General features: G+C 42.7%; 1 protein-coding gene across 2 annotated transcripts in view; it reads right to left on the bottom strand.

Moving 5' to 3' along the window:
- Bckdhb (branched chain keto acid dehydrogenase E1 subunit beta) overlaps positions 1-16,882 on the bottom strand; it is a 185,155-nt gene that overhangs the window by 103,165 nt on the left and 65,108 nt on the right. For both annotated transcript variants that reach the window (XM_048435762.3, XM_087905446.1), the window contains exon 8: positions 15,181-15,291. In XM_048435762.3, coding sequence (XP_048291719.3) covers positions 15,181-15,291 — 111 coding nt within the window. The remainder of the gene's footprint in view (positions 1-15,180; positions 15,292-16,882) is intronic.

Here is a 16,882-nt window from a genome sequence, read left to right as displayed (position 1 = left end):
AAGGGAAAAATAACTCATTACTGTTTAGGGAATGATTGAAAAGATCAGGAATATCTAAGTATTAAACGACAGATGTAAAAGAGAAACTGTGTAAAACAAAAGCACACAGAGAGTTCACACATTATCAGTACTCTGATTTTCCTATAGAATATTAAAATATAAGGCTTCTATTTCAGAAAGCTGAAGGATAGTTTTCCCTTATCTCACAGAGTTCCAGTAGGAGGAAGGTTTCTTAGGGCACAATTCCTAATCTTTGAAGATTCCACCAGCAAGTTTCACCTGTTAGTACAGAGGACTCACAACTACAAAAGACAGTTCACTTTGTTTCATTTTTTGTTTTGCTTTTTTTTTTTATAATTCCAAATGATTGAAAGTCCCTTGTTGGATAAAATTGATTAAATGTTTTTATGTTGAGAAAAAAAATCACCTCCCTGCAACTTCTATCAAGCACCAAATTCTATAGTTTGAAGTTTTCTGTTGAGAGTCTGCCATAGAGGCTAAGAAAGGGGCATGAGAGGCAGAATGCAGGCTGTGAGCCGGGAACTTGGGGACAGTGGGACACATGTGTTATGAAGTGGAAGGGAGTGGGGAGATTTGCATGGCAATAGGGGGAGCAAGGACACTGAGGGAGAAAGAAAGCCCAGACTAGAAATAACTAGACAAATACCATTCATTAAAAAAAATAAACTATTTTTAAATACCTTCAATGCAATTCTTAAATTGCATTTTTAAATGCAGTTTTGTTTTTTTTTTTTTTTTAAAAAAAAGAGCCTTTTTAAAAGATCAAAATGAATCAAGCAGTCGACTTCTCCAGGAGAACCACCTAGTCTCCCGGCTGCAGCGACAGTCTGTGTCACCCACGTAGTCAGGATAAGCTCGCTGCACACTGGTGACCTAGGACCACTGCTACCCACACTTCAAAAGTTCTCTAGGAAGGAGTCATTCTCCTTGTTAACCATCAACTCTAAGCTGTAGCTACTTATAAAAGAACATGATAGAGTTTGTACTCTAAGTACCACATTCTTTGCTTTAAAACCGTAAGTTCTGATTTTTTTTTTCAATAAGCTAGGAACTTGTTTTAAAAAAAAGTTAATATTTTCCATTTCCTTTGCCTGAGAATTCAGTGAATTGTTCAAGCTTGGGCTTTCCAGTCCCAGGTACGTAAGACCACAGAAGCCCATACATTAAAAGGTACAAAATCTGACTTACTTGCAGAATGTAATACCAAGCTAGACTATGGGTGGGGAGAGGATCACAAAAAATCACTAGGAGGAATAGGATGCTGGTAAGAAAAGACTACATAGACCAAAATACACAATCACAAAGCTTCGTGTTAAGAAATAAGGAACCATTCGATGACCCCTGCTGCCCAGGGTGACAAACGTGCATGCCTTCTACAGAAAATGACTGCAAAGGGCAGGTGGGACCCAGACGACAAAACATAAACAACACCTGGAAAGGGGAGTGATCATCAGACACAAGAGACCGAGGGAATAAAGGAAGTGTACACAAGAGCAGAGGAAACTCCATTCCCCAGACAGGAGAAACAGGGAGAGAGGGAGCTAAGGTCTCCAGGGGCAAGCAAATCAGCAGATGCAGAAGGTAGGTGTAAAACCTGAGACTATTGCTTGTTAATCTCTACAGATTTTATGATTTATGGATCAATTTCAATTTTAAAAGTTCGACTTAAATTTAAAAAGAATTGAAGCCGAGCTGTGGTGGCACAGCCATGAAGCCCCAGACTTGGAAACCGGAGCTAGGAGGACAGCTCAAAACCAGTTGGGACCACAGAGCAAGAGCCTGCTGCCACTGAAAGAAAAAAAAAGAAAAGTCTAATTAAGAATGAAAATAGCGGAATGAAGAGAGCAGCTGCATTGCCCCAGTTTTCCTACTAAAGGCCTGACTCCAGCGACAGTTCAACAAGCTAATCTCTACTAAAGCTATTCAAATTGTTGACAAGGGTGACATCATCCTGTGAAAGTGAAGATCACCCCATCTGAACACCAACTAGACCCTCCTGAGGGAGGAAGGATTTCTCGTCCATCATGTCATAGAGTTGGCTTTACCCCTAGCACAAACCAGAGCATTTTCCTCTAGGAGAAAAAGCAGTGGGAAAAGGTATGTATATCTAGGGAAACCAGCCAGTTAGCTGCCCAGAATAACCAAGGATTATAACACCAAAAAACCAAAAAAAAAAAAAAAAAAAAAAAAACCGAGAAAACATAAAGTATAGGACGCCTTTAAGAAAATTTAAATTGCATAATCAGAATGCCCTAAGAAGATACAAGGCAAAACAAACATCATCTCACAAAATAGAATGGAAGAGTAGATTTGATTGCGGAAACTCAAATATTCAAAGAAAGAACTGAAAGAATGAGAGAAATATACAAAATGTTGTAGAAAGGAAGGGAGAAAAGGAGACAGGGAGGGAGGGAGGAAGGAAGGAAGGAACTAGGACAGAAAAGATAAGAGACACATAAAATCCAACACAGGTTTTTATGCAGCCAAAAAGAGTAGTTTTTAAAGAAATTACAGAAAAGGATTTATATACTTTACTTAAGAAGGTCCCAAAGGACAATGAATAGGCCAAACCAAGATGAAACAGACGTTCAATTATGCTCACTCCTGCAACATGCAGAATTAAATGGGGGGAAGAAAAACTACAAAACTTTTGGGTTAACAACACACAGAGAAATCATTTACAAAAGAATAAGAAACTTGCAGATGTCAAAGTCTTCTTCTCCAATATGATACAAGTGTAGAACCAAACGATTTTCAAAGCACCGAGTGCAGCTTGCTCTGATCCTAGCCAGAGCAGGTACGGGTGGGTGCAGTGTGTCAGGTAGCATCGTTGACACCCCATGCTCTCCACTTAAAGAGGTCATTCCTCTAGATGGCCCAGCAATATGAGGGAGAAGCCAGCAGGGCAAACTGGGAGATGCCCACAGCACTTCCAAATCAGGGTGATGAGGGCTGGTGGAGCAAATCAGAGCGCTCAGGGGTCAGAAATCAGAGAGGACCTTCAAGGGGGTCTTCAAGACCACTGAAAGGTTTTTTAAGCTATTTTAAAGTAAAACAGGAAAAGTCATCAAAAAAAAAAACTCCCCTAAAATCCAAAAGGAGCTAAAATAATACAACAGCCCATGTCCCAAGTGTCAGATGAATGGCAAGAATGGACAATTAGCACGCTCTGTGAAAAGCTAGCCATGTGATGGGTAAGGCAAGAACACCTCCTTTTAGGAGCCCAAGGGCAGAGATGGTGGTGCCATCCCAATGGTGACAAACAGTTACATTATCATAGTATCTAGAGCAGCTCCTGGTTCTCCAGCAATGACTTGGGACCAAGGAACAAGATGCAATGCCACAAGTCTCACAATGCAAAAAGTGGCGAGCAGGCAGAAAAGGGATGTGGCAGTGACAACAGAGGTGGCATGAGAGCAGAGCACTGCCATCATCTTCTGATGCAATGAGAGACCGGCAGATGCTGAGAATCAAGCATGGTGCCTCACACCTGCAATCCTTGCACTTGGCAAACCAAGGCAGGAGGATTACCCTGAGGTGCGGGCTAGCCCGGCCTCAGAGTAAGACTCTGTCCAAACAGCAAAGGGGAAGGGGGGACTACTGAAATGTATTGACATAACATACAGTATCTGAAACAAATAATTCAAAACCAAGGTTTGAATCAGCAGGAGAATACGTGCAGGAAAGAGTAGGTTGCCCTCATAGGGTGACATCCGCAGGGACAGCAGTATGTCAAACAGGCACTGTGGTCCATTTCAGCGTGACAGTACTGAGAAACACGGGAGGTGTGCCTTCCTGTGCATCTTTAAGGGTTTTCTCCAGATGATGAAGTGAACAGGGAAGACCTGCTCAGAATATCAGAGGCACCTTCCCATAGCCACAGTCAGAAGAGAAAGCAAGCTGAGCTTCCCTTCCAGTGCCCTCTGATCCACTGAGATGTGAACAAACATTGGGATTTTCAGGGCCAAGGGGCAACCTGCTACCATGCCTTCCTCATCGGGATGCCTGCATCCCTTCAAACGCTGGTCCAGAATGAATGAGTTGTTGCCATCAGATATCAGCTCACAGCAACAACGACAAAGACAACTACATAGCCCTGGTACTGAATAAAAGTTTAAAACCGACCAATCAAAAGATGACGCAGACACTGAAAACTACATACACACATGTCAGTTTATGCCTCTGCATGTGCGTGTTCATGTGTAGTGGACATCGCTTACCCTTGTGAAACTTTTTAACATATTCTCCGAATTTGAATAGCTCCCTGATTATCATACACATTCAAAGACAAAAGCCTAAAGGAAATGATGTTTTCCAATCTCCATCACAGTCAAGATAATGACATAACCCAGACTCAGGCCATCAAAGCCTACTGAGCATCGGGCACAGGAACGAAAGGACTCAGCCAAAGGAGTCCATTTTCCGGGCACTCATCTGAAATGCACTTTCCAGAGGCTCGGAGTGGACAGTAATACTGTAACAAACCCATGTTGGCACCACGCAGTTTGCCCCAGCACATTAATGCTTGATGTCACTTTGGAGCAAAGCACAGCCAGCGTGCTAACTGGAGCCCTGGAGTAGAGGTGCCATCCCCCTGCTGCTTGGCTCCAGTGGGCCCGTTTTAAAACATCTAGCCCTGCGTTAGAAGTGTTGATTACACAGCTCCACCAACTCGACCCTTTGCTACATAACTCAGCAAGCCACATCCCGGCCTGTCCAACCTAGTTTTTTATTTTGTTTTTTGACTGTCAGTTCTTTTTGATTTCCACCCCCGACAGACTCTGTTCTTTCTAGTGAACATAGGTGGAAAAGCCAGGACTTTGCAGGAATCCTTCATTGAGGTTACATCAGAAAGACTGGCCCAGCATATTGCCAGTCATCAGAAGAGCACAACAGAGAAGTGGTTAAAGGGAGCTGTGTGCTGAGACCCAGGGCAGGGAGGGAAAATGGGGGCTTTCATTATAAGCTCCACTGTATATTTTGTACCTGTGTATAACTTTAATTTTTCTAGTCACCCCCACAGCCACACTGAAGAAAAGCAACAGCAGCAGTAGAAATGCAATGATAATGATTGGACCAGGATGTCCTAGGTGAGGCTTCTAAAGCTGTGGGAAACACCATGACCAAAAGCAACTTGGGTAGGAGAAGTTTTATTCATCTTACACTTCTGGGTAACAGTCCACCACAGAGGGCACTCAAGGCAGAAACCTGGCGACAGAAACTGAAGGGGAAGCTGTAGAGGAGTGCTGCTTACTGGTCTGTGTCCCATGGCTTGCTCAGCCTGCTTTCTTATACCATTCAAGACCACCTTCCCAGGGGTAACACCTCCCACAGTGCACTGGGCTTGTCCACATCAGTCATTAATCAAGAAGATGACACACAGGTGTTGAAGGAGGCCACGTGTTGGTCTCCGACTGCTCAGCCCCAAAATAATCACACAAAAACTGTATTATTCAAATCACTGTTTGGCCCATTAGCTCTAGCTTCTTCTTGGTTACCTCTTACATATTAGTTTAACCCATTTCTATTAATCTGTGTATTGTCACATGGCAGTGGCTTATCGGCAAACTTTCAGCATGTCTGACTCTGGCAGTGGCTCCATGACTTCTCTTGACCCCGCCCTTCTTCCTCCCAGAATTTAGCTTAGGTTTCCCCACCTAGCTAAGTTCTGCCCTGCTATAGAGCCAAAGCAGTTGGTTCTTTATTTATTAACCAATAAAAGCAACACATAGACAGAAGGACCTCCCATACCACACAGGATTACCTACAAGCTAGTCTGATGGAGGCAATTTCTCACCTGAGATTCCTCATTCCAGATAACTCTAGGTTTTGGAAATCTGACCAAAAAAAAAAAAAATCCAACCAAGACACATGATATCATCAAAAATACATGAAATGTTAAACAGCAACTTAAAAATAAACCAAGAGAAGAGCCAAATTTCAGAAAGAAACAGCTATGGAAGACTGTATAGAGGAGTGTATGTATATGGAAGGGGCTGGCTATCCCTGACTGATGAGGGTAGCCTGGTGGCAGAAGAAATTTGAGAAATAATTAAGCAAAGCAACTTTTAGAACACAGTTTCATTAATATCCATGCTAAAATCACAGACACTGAAAAATCAGGGCCTTATTGCAGCAGGAAAAGGTGAGAAAAATTCTCGCTGTGACAGTTAAAGTGCTGCTTGAGTGTGAGTAATGCAGGTTCAGTGGGACAGAGTGAGCTAAGTGGTCATCAAAGAGAAGAACAAAGGCCAACAGACAGATTTCTTGGGTCTGCGACATGGCTCAAACAACACTTTCTATGCAAACCTGATGACGGGAGCACAGCTGCAGTGTGGACTAGGAGATGACAGTGCACAGCTGCAGTGTGGACTAGGAGATGACAGTGCACAGCTGCAGTGTGGACTAGGAGATGACGGGGGCACAGCTGCAGTGTGGACTAGGAGATGACGGGGGCACAGCTGCAGTGTGGACTAGGAGATGACAGTGCACAGCTGCAGTGTGGACTAGGAGATGACAGTGCACAGCTGCAGTGTGGACTAGGAGATGACGGGGGCACAGCTGCAGTGTGGACTAGGAGATGACAGTGCACAGCTGCAGTGTGGACTAGGAGATGACAGTGCACAGCTGCAGTGTGGACTAGGAGATGACGGGGGCACAGCTGCAGTGTGGACTAGGAGACGACAGTGCACAGCTGCAGTGTGGACTAGGAGATGACGGGGGCACAGCTGCAGTGTGGACTAGGAGATGACAGTGCACAGCTGCTGTGTGGACTAGGAGATGACAGTGCACAGCTGCAGTGTGGACTAAGAGATGACAGTGCACAGCTGCAGTGTGGACTAGGAGAGGACAGTGCACAGCTGCAGTGTGGACTAGGAGATGACGGGGGCACAGCTGCAGTGTGGACTAGGAGATGACAGTGCACAGCTGCAGTGTGGACTAGGAGATGACAGTGCACAGCTGCAGTGTGGACTAGGAGATGACGGGGGCACAGCTGCAGTGTGGACTAGGAGATGACGGGGGCACAGCTGCAGTGTGGACTAGGAGAGGACAGTGCACAGCTGCAGTGTGGACTAGGAGATGACGGGGGCACAGCTGCAGTGTGGACTAGGAGACGACAGTGCACAGCTGCAGTGTGGACTAGGAGACGACAGTGCACAGCTGCAGTGTGGACTAGGAGATGACAGTGCACAGCTGCAGTGTGGACTAGGAGATGACGGGGGCACAGCTGCAGTGTGGACTAGGAGATGACGGGGGCACAGCTGCAGTGTGGACTAGGAGATGACGGGGGCACAGCTGCAGTGTGGACTAGGAGATGACAGTGCACAGCTGCAGTGTGGACTAGGAGATGACAGTGCACAGCTGCAGTGTGGACTAGGAGATGACGGGGGCACAGCTGCAGTGTGGACTAGGAGATGACAGTGCACAGCTGCAGTGTGGACTAGGAGATGACGGGGGCACAGCTGCAGTGTGGACTAGGAGATGACAGTGCACAGCTGCTGTGTGGACTAGGAGATGACAGTGCACAGCTGCAGTGTGGACTAAGAGATGACAGTGCACAGCTGCAGTGTGGACTAGGAGAGGACAGTGCACAGCTGCAGTGTGGACTAGGAGATGACGGGGGCACAGCTGCAGTGTGGACTAGGAGATGACAGTGCACAGCTGCAGTGTGGACTAGGAGATGACAGTGCACAGCTGCAGTGTGGACTAGGAGATGACGGGGGCACAGCTGCAGTGTGGACTAGGAGATGACGGGGGCACAGCTGCAGTGTGGACTAGGAGAGGACAGTGCACAGCTGCAGTGTGGACTAGGAGATGACGGGGGCACAGCTGCAGTGTGGACTAGGAGACGACAGTGCACAGCTGCAGTGTGGACTAGGAGACGACAGTGCACAGCTGCAGTGTGGACTAGGAGATGACAGTGCACAGCTGCAGTGTGGACTAGGAGATGACGGGGGCACAGCTGCAGTGTGGACTAGGAGATGACGGGGGCACAGCTGCAGTGTGGACTAGGAGATGACGGGGGCACAGCTGCAGTGTGGACTAGGAGAGGACAGTGCACAGCTGCAGTGTGGACTAAGAGATGACAGTGCACAGCTGCAGTGTGGACTAGGAGATGACAGTGCACAGCTGCAGTGTGGACTAGGAGATGAGAGGAGAAAGGGCAGACCAAGCACAGCATGATAGAAAAAGGTCTGAGCAGTAAAACATGCGCTTCTGTCCTATGAGAAAAACACCATAGACCAGTCTCCTCTAACCAATGTGCATGTCTCCATTACTAAGCATGATCATTGGGTTTTCAAGCTTAGTTAGGTAAAAATGTTATGGAAACAACATAAAAATTAAATTTAGAAAGCAAAACAGTAAAAACTAATCACAGAAAGTTATTTTTTAAAACCCATCAAGACCAGTTTGTGCTGCCCAGATATTTTTGGGTGTGTGGCTTCCACTGGAGCATGACCTGCTGAGTGGGAGCTAATTCCCGGACACTCGCGGGGAAAATGAACTCTCCCTCACTTTCCCTTCCAGCAGCTAACAACTGCCAGGATGGGGTTCATGTTCACTTCCCCCTCTCCATGTCAGATTTGTACTGGCTTGGACCTGCAAAGGGCTTGTGCATGCTGGCACAACCGTTGTGAACTTATATGTACTTCTGCTGTGTCCAGACATTCCATCCTTGTAGTCGTCCATACCCTCTGGCTCTTACACTCTTTCTGCTCCCTTTTCTACAATGATCTCTGAGCCTTGAATGGGGACGGCATGCATATAGATCTTCCACTCAGTGCTGAGAATTATGTAGTCTCTAATTCTCTGAACCTTGCCAATGGTGGTTCTCTAGGAATCTCTTTCTGCTGTAAAGAGTAACTTCTCTGATGAGGCTTGGGAGGTGGGTTAATCTACAGGTGTAACAATAAGTCAGTACAAGTCAGCTTAACTATGTCCAGTAGCAGCTTCTTTCAGTGCTGCTGTTCTTGCAACTTACGGACTATTTCTTGGGAAATTTAGGTGAAAATAGCCTACAGATATACTGCCATAAAAGTGCAAGGAGATCTTAGAAGAAAGTTGTGCTGAGATTGAGTAGGTATGAGACTAGCAAGGGTTTTTGTGAACCTACTTGACACCAGTCAAACAAGTTGACTTGGATACAAGTACTTTTAACAATATCTTAAACCCTTGTAGTTGTAGTTAAAATAAAATTATTTATGGTTGCATGAAAATAATTGAGGCTTTGTCAAATCAAGTTAGACACTGGGATTTCTCTCTTTGAGCAAAGGGTCAAACCCTAGCTAAAAGGCAGTTAGCCTCTTGCTTGCAACATTATCTTTCCCGCTTGGGCTTGTACTGTTAGTGTAGCTGGTCCTGGTGCGATGAGGAAGTCTGTGCTTTGAGATGTAATCAGGAAAATTATTTTCAGCATTTTACTTAACCGTATTTATAGTTTCTATATTCAAAACGGATTTAAAGACCTTCAGAGCAAAACACAAATGTAACATACCAAATTCATATCATGAAAGCAAAGAGAGGCAGCCAGAGGAAGAAAGGGAAATTGTTGATACGTCTATCGATTTGGTTTGTGCCTCTCTTTAGTAGATGTACTAGTTGCATCTGTTTGTGATCCTAGATTGAAGAGCCACTGTTCTTCAGGCTCCATTCACCTCAGGAAGATGAAAGACAAGACCAGAGGTTTCCGCAGAATGAAGCCTCTGGCTTGTTAGTGTCATTATCTTGGTTTTGTGCTGGGCTACTTTCATGGTGGTGATTTTTCTGGTTGATGGCCCTCCAATTTGACAGTGGAAGGCAGCTTGGCAGTCCTTGATGGCTTTGGGTCTGTTTGTGACTCTCTTCATTGCTTATCTTGGTAGAATTCCCATTTTCCTTTCATGATATCAAAAGGGAAAAATTTTTAATACTTAGCCTTTTCTCCTAGGAATTAGAGATAATCTATTTATTCTTATTTTGTGAGGGTTCTGCATGTATGTATGTGTGCCAGGTGTATGCCTAATAACCACAGAGGCCAGAAGATGGGGTCCAAGGCTCTGTAATTGAAATGACAGGCAGTTTTGAGCTATCATGTGGATGCTGGAAATCAAACTCGGGTCCTCTGCAAGAACAGCAATGGTTCTGACCCCGGAGGCAATCCCTCCAGCCCCTGGAGATGGTTACAAAGAGGAGGACCCTATAACGAAGCGTACAAAAATATGGGCTCTTTTTGTTTTTGTTGTTGTTGTTTTGCTTTTGTTTGTTTTTGTTTTTTGCTTTTGCTTAATTCAAGTTAAGTTTTTTCTCATCTTTATGAATTCTATAGCTACCAAAATGTCATCAAATTTTTTTAGTAGTTGTGTTTTTTCAGAGGACAAAATTGGATTCCCCAGCTTTATTCATTATATATTAGCATAAGCATGCATCTTTTGGAGTGCTTCATCAGAAAATGTCATTAAAAGTAAAAGTGATATATGCAACACATGGCTCAGCACCTTGCATAGGAAAGTGACTTTGGAAAAGTTGATTTTTTTTATGCCCTGGCTTATTATTTATAAGGTGTGTGCGTGTGTGTGTGTGTGAGAGAGAGAGAGAGAGAGAGAAAATAAGTATTTGTGTGTGTATAAGAGTATTGTGTGTGTGCATGTTAATTTGAGTGAATATAAGAAAATGTGTGTGTAAATGTATGTATAGGTATATGTCTGAGTACATACGTATAATTCTGTCTATGTATGTGAGTGAATATTTGTGTGTTGTGTTTGCATAAGTGAATGTGTTTATGTGTGTCAACATGTATATCTGAGTGTATGTGTTCATATGAGTATATGTGTATATGTTTATGTCTGAGAGTATAAGTGTATGTTTGTGAGTATGTATATGTATATGACTATATTTGTGTGTATATGTGTGGTAGTTTGAATGTAATTGGCCCCCACAAGTTCATAATGCATCATTAGGAGATGTGGCTTTATTGTAGTCGGCATGATCTTGTTGGAGGAAGTGTGCCACTGTGGGGGCGGGTTTTGAGGTCTCCTTTACTCAAACTTTCCTTAGTTTGATACTCAGGCCATTTACTGTTGTCTGTGGGTCAAGATGGAGGACTCTCAGGTCCTTCTCCAGCACCATGTCTTCCTGTATGACACCATGTCCCACCATGATAATAATAGACTAATCTCTGAAAATGTAAGCTACCCCCATTAAATGTTTTTCTTTATAAGAGTTACCATGGCCATGGTGTTTCTTCACAGCAATAGAAAGCTTAAGACAGTATGACTATCTGTGTGACTATTACAATACACATGTATGTGTGTGACTGAATGATGTTGAATTCCCTCTGTATTCTGTGAATACCATTAGTGAATAAAGAAACTGCCTTGGCCTGTTGATAGGGCAAAACTTAGGTAAGCAGGGAAAACTAAACTGAATGCTGGGAAGAAGAAGGCAAAGTTAGGAGAAGACATGAAGCTCCACTAGAGACAGATGCTGGAACTTTAGCTAGTAAGCCACAGCCACATGGCAATACACAGATTAATAGAAATTGGTTAAATTAATATGTAAGAGTTAGCCAATAAGAAGCTAGAGCTAATGGGCCAAGCAGTGAATTAAATAATATAGTTTCTATGTGATTATTTCAGGGCTGAGCAGCCAGGAACAAGTGGCCTCCCTTCAACAACTGAATGTGTGTTTATTTATCTGAGCATATGTGTGTGCATATGAGTTAATATGTTTGAGTGTATGTATGTGTGAAAAATATATATAGTGGGTTAGTGTGCATGTCTGAATATATGTGGATATGTATGTATGTAGGAGTGTATGTGTGAAAGAATGTATATAGTGGGTTAGTGTGTGTGTCTGAGTATATGTGGATATGTATGTATATATGAGTGTGTGTGATAGAATGCATATAGTGGGTTAGTGTGTGTGTCTGAGTATATGTAGCTATATATGTATGTAGGAGTGTGTGTGTGAAAGAATGTATATAGTAGGTTAGTGTATGTGTGTGAGAATATGTGGATATATGTATACATAGGAGTGTATGTTCTCTGCATGCACAGCTGAGTTTTGGAGGTTGCCAAGGGAATCACAGGAATGGAGTGTATCAAATAAACTCAGGATTAAGGAAAAGTTTTAATTTATGGTAAAAACTTGACTGCCCAGTTTTGAGACTGTGAGTGAAGTATAACATATTTATCATGATAATCAGGGATGCATGTTATAATCGCTAGTGTAATAAATGAAATAATAGTGAAAGATTGCAGATTACCAAGCCAGTAGAAACTTACATGTAAATTACAAATAGCTGCTCAATCCAAAAGAACAGATGAAAATACATACAAAAAGCAGCTGGGGTCAGCAAAAAACAGACAGTGGATGACAGATATACACTCACATAGAAGCAACTAAAGAAATACAAACAGATTAAATGTTCCTAACAGTTTTATGAATAAATTCTGGATCAAATTCCTGTAAAAATACAAAATTGCTTAAAATTAATAAATAAAGAATTAGAAAACCTTCATTGTTATTATCTGTGTGAGGAACTGAGTTCATTTCCAATAACCATATATAAAGAAAACCCTCGACCCATATGACTTTAGTGTGAGCTCTCCAGAAAAAGTGCCATAAGAAGTTAAAAACCTAAAAAAATTAAAACCTGTAATACATATAAGTCTGTGTTTAAATTACATAGAGTTTAAATAAAATTTTCTCATTCTCTACAAGAGCCAAAAATCATTTAACAAAAAAAGCCCAACACCAGTCCTAAGAACCCCTTGTTTGAGTCTTTGGTCAGGGTTGTCCAAGAGACTTCCAAAGCATTACTATTGCTCTTGCTTGCCCCACAGAGAGGGAAGCTAAGGTCGTATTGCTGAAGACACCATGCACATCAAAAACAATATCCAGAGGCCTCTGAGCTGAAACTGACCCAAATGTCTCCTCCCTGAAGACTAGCTTTCATGGCACCAGGAGGTACCATGCACTCTTCCAAAGGAGGAAGCAACCAACCGTTAACCCAGCTATGACTCCTATGAACCACAACAAAAACTAGTGTAGAGTGATAGCCCTGAGGGTGCAGTACTGGTTCATATGCCTTGGCAGTAACCAATGGCTCTTCTAATTGGACTAAAGACCAACTCAACCAGAAGGAAGCTATGCTTGGTACTAGGAATCTAGCCAATTACCCAGGGCTAGTGAAGTCATGCCTCTTGGAGGAGAACCTACAACCACCACTTTACAAAATCAGCATAATCCTTAACTACATCCTAAATATTTGTCCTTAAACAAATAGAAAAATGTAGCCCTTCCCTTCATAAAGGAAATTTTTCTTTGCAATAGATGGAGACTATTAGAAATCAGATGTACTCCCAGGCTGCCCTCAGGGACTCAACCACTCAGCAGCTACGTCATCACTTGTCACCAACTCTTACAAAGGTCTCTGGCATCCTAGATCATTCTCTTGCTTCTTCTCTGTCTTCTAGTCTCTTTCTCTCTCTCTCTCTCTCTCTCTCTCTCTCTCTCTCTCTCTCTCTCTCATCCCCACTCCAATATGGTCTTTCACTCTCCTCTACCCCAATAAACCTCTCGCATGATTATATTGCTTGGTGTGATCTCTTTGAAGCACACCTTGGCCCCAACTCGTCAAGGTATTCTGTCACTAAATCTTAACAGAGACCATTACAGATAACTACAGTCAATCGAAATGCAAAGTTGTGGAGCTGAGTACCAAAAGAAACTGTGATAAACCATTCAGGGATGGGGGTAGCAGAAAGATTGTAGGAGCCAGAGGATCAGGGAGTTTGCTATAAGATTATGTCTCCCAGTAATGTCAGCAGCTACACCAATAAAATCTCCCCAACATGGCAGACCAAATGTGAGCTGAAGAAATACAATAGACATGCTAATGAGGATGGAGAAAAACCCAAGAGGCTTCAACCTAAGACAAGGAAATAGGCAACTAAGGCATGTGATGAGTAAGAGAAATGGTCTTCCCCACAGAAGAGTAATCCAACTGAAACATATATACAAGTAACATTATACAGACTGAGAAAGTTGTATTTATATATTTAGGACTATGCACATACATATTTGTATGCAACATTAATTAATGAAAAAAGAGGCCATGAATTTGAAAGAAAGCAAGGAGGGTTATGTGGGAGTATTTGTAGGGAAGAAAGGGAATCTCAAAAATAAATAAATAAATAAATAAATAAAACAGGCAATTGTAATAGACACAATGTTGGGTGGATACAGAAAGGGGGAGAGTGTGGGAAGAGCTGTGGGAGTGAGCAGGATCTAAACACATTACATGAAATTCTCAAAGACCTAATAACAATATTCTTAAATTTCAAAAATAGTAAATGTAAAATATTTTGAGGCTTAGGATTTATTTGCTATAGTAGCAAATACAGAAAAAAAAAGAATTATCAGCAACTGTTAATTAACCTTCACTTGATGAGATTATCACAAAACAGGATCTGAACTCCCTTGGGCACCTGTGAGAACCAATGTACTATTAGCCATGCGGAAGTCAGTGTGTGGGATACCAGTTATAAAGTACCTGAAAACTCAGCTCTGTTCTTCAAAGACAACTTTGTGAACTTACTTAGCAATACTGGCATCAGTAATCTAATCTAAACATCAGGACAGAAACTCTAATTCAGAGTAGTCATAGTTATACAATATAATATTCAAACTGTGGTCCACAGGATCAAAGAGATATAACTAGAGCTATATAACTATTTCCTAAATAACAATGTGCTTTATTATAGAGAAAAGACTTTGAAAATGGAGCAAAACTATTTACCTTACTAATTCAAACCCAGGTTGCTGAACCTAGCCAATGAGATGTTAACTGCACAAGTGACTCCAACGGTCCTGATACCCCCTCTCTGCACCGTTCTGTTTCTCAAAGATTTAATCTGAGTTGCCTACAAGAACAATATTGAGCTATTTTAAACAGAGAAAACCATGGAAGGATAAAGATAGACTACCGTATCGGGTTGGCCGAACATCGAGCTCATTACACAGTACCTATTTCCATTCCCATCTCAGGTGTGAAAGTCTGAAACTAGCAGAAAATGCTCATGCAACTCACGATTCCAAAATGGTCCTTTGTAAATATTCAAAATATTTAACATATGACCTTAAGAAAATGACAGTGCAGTGGTTATAGATTTATACCTTGCAAACTGTATCCATATCCCAAGGTGTGATTGTCCGCAGGTCAATGATTTCGCAAGACACTCCAAGCTTTTCTCGTGCCATGGAAGCCACCTCCCGGATGACGTGAACCTGAAAGTGAGGGGAAATACACAGAGAATAACTAAAATAATTCAGCCCTGAAAGTCTAGGTGGCTGTCAGCGTCATTCACAATGATACTCTCTGCAGCTGGAGAAATGACCTTCTGGCAGAATTTAGAAAGGTGTTTTAGGTATGTTGATCCCGATGTCACAAAGACAATCAAGGAAAAATATCTAGAAATCAATTAGAAAGAAGTGCTAGTAAAAGGGAAGAAATACTCATTCCAAAAGCTCAGAAGGCAAATAAAGTCAGAGACAAAGGCAGGTTGTCTAGGGAGCATATACAGAGAGAAAACCCACAAGACCACCAACGTTTAAAGAAAAAAAATGGCAAAACAAGAGTTCTAAAAATAAACAAACAGCTAAAGAAACTGAAAAGGTTAAAAAAACAAAAAAGGCAATATCTCCCAAAAGCTAAAGACAAGAAGGTTTCAGAGACAAAGTAACCGGTATCCACACCAAATAAGAAGTGGCAGGTTTCGGAACTAGAACAGGACTAGAGAGAAGGCTCGGGGGTAAAGAGCACTTGCAGCACCTGCAGAACACCTGGGCTCAATCCTCAGTATCCTATGTGGTGGCTGACAACCAGTCCAAAAAAAAGAGGGAAAGTTGGTTTGGAAGTAGAGAATTATGACACCAAGCCCTGCCGCAACAGCTGGAAGAAGTCAAATGAAACTATCACTGGGTCATTTGAGAGGGGGGGTCCACAGGTCAGCAAAGCACTCCTGAGAAGGAGCAAAAGACAAGGTAAGAAAGCTATCAAGGCAACATGTTATACGGACATGCAATATGAGCTGCAAAGGTGTTCATAATGGACACAGCTGTGTACACCCATTTAGTACCTCCATAGGACTGAACAGGCACCGCCCCCCACCCAGAAGGCATTACTACACCTGCCAGTCACAAGATGAGTAAATTCCGAGGAATGAGTGTGCAGCATAGAGACGAAGCTAACAAAACTGTGCTGCTTATAAACTGGGCACAATGATGGTGAGAGTCTGTAATCTCAGCGCATGGGAGGTATAGGCAGGAGGATCAGAAGTTCCATACATAACTACGAGGCAAGACACCCCCCATTAAAACCATGACCCTGAACAGCTGTGGATGGCTGCACTTGGTCTATCAAGGGCCAGTCACAAATGGATGACGAGTTTAGGGGAATCTCACTGTGGGAACTATTTCTACTGACAGATTAATGGGGAGGGAGAATCTCTGCTTTCAGACTGGCGAGCCCACTAGGATCCAATGGAGAGTTCCAATCCATTGCTCACATGGATGCCCCTGTGGTGAAACTAAATCTGTGGGTGACAGAACGAAACCCAAAGTCATAAGTCAAAGAATGAGACTGAGCAGCATAAAGGGGGCGGAGTAGCAATAGGATGAAAGAGAGATGAGAGAGGGCTAGGGAATGAGAGCAGTCACAAAGCATTATATACTTGTATGAAACTGTCAACATAGAAAATTAACCAAATATAAAAATAAGTTAAACCCTGCTTTTAAAAAAAATTGGAGCCAGGTGGCAATGGCATCCGTACGCCTTTAATCCCAGCACTCAGGAGGCAGAGGCAGGTGGATGTCTGTG

The sequence above is a fragment of the Myodes glareolus genome, chromosome 4 (assembly GCF_982192425.1).
Source record: "Myodes glareolus chromosome 4, mMyoGla1.1, whole genome shotgun sequence".
NCBI classification, from domain to species: Eukaryota; Metazoa; Chordata; class Mammalia; order Rodentia; family Cricetidae; genus Myodes; species Myodes glareolus.
This window is presented reverse-complemented; position numbering and strand designations above follow the sequence as displayed.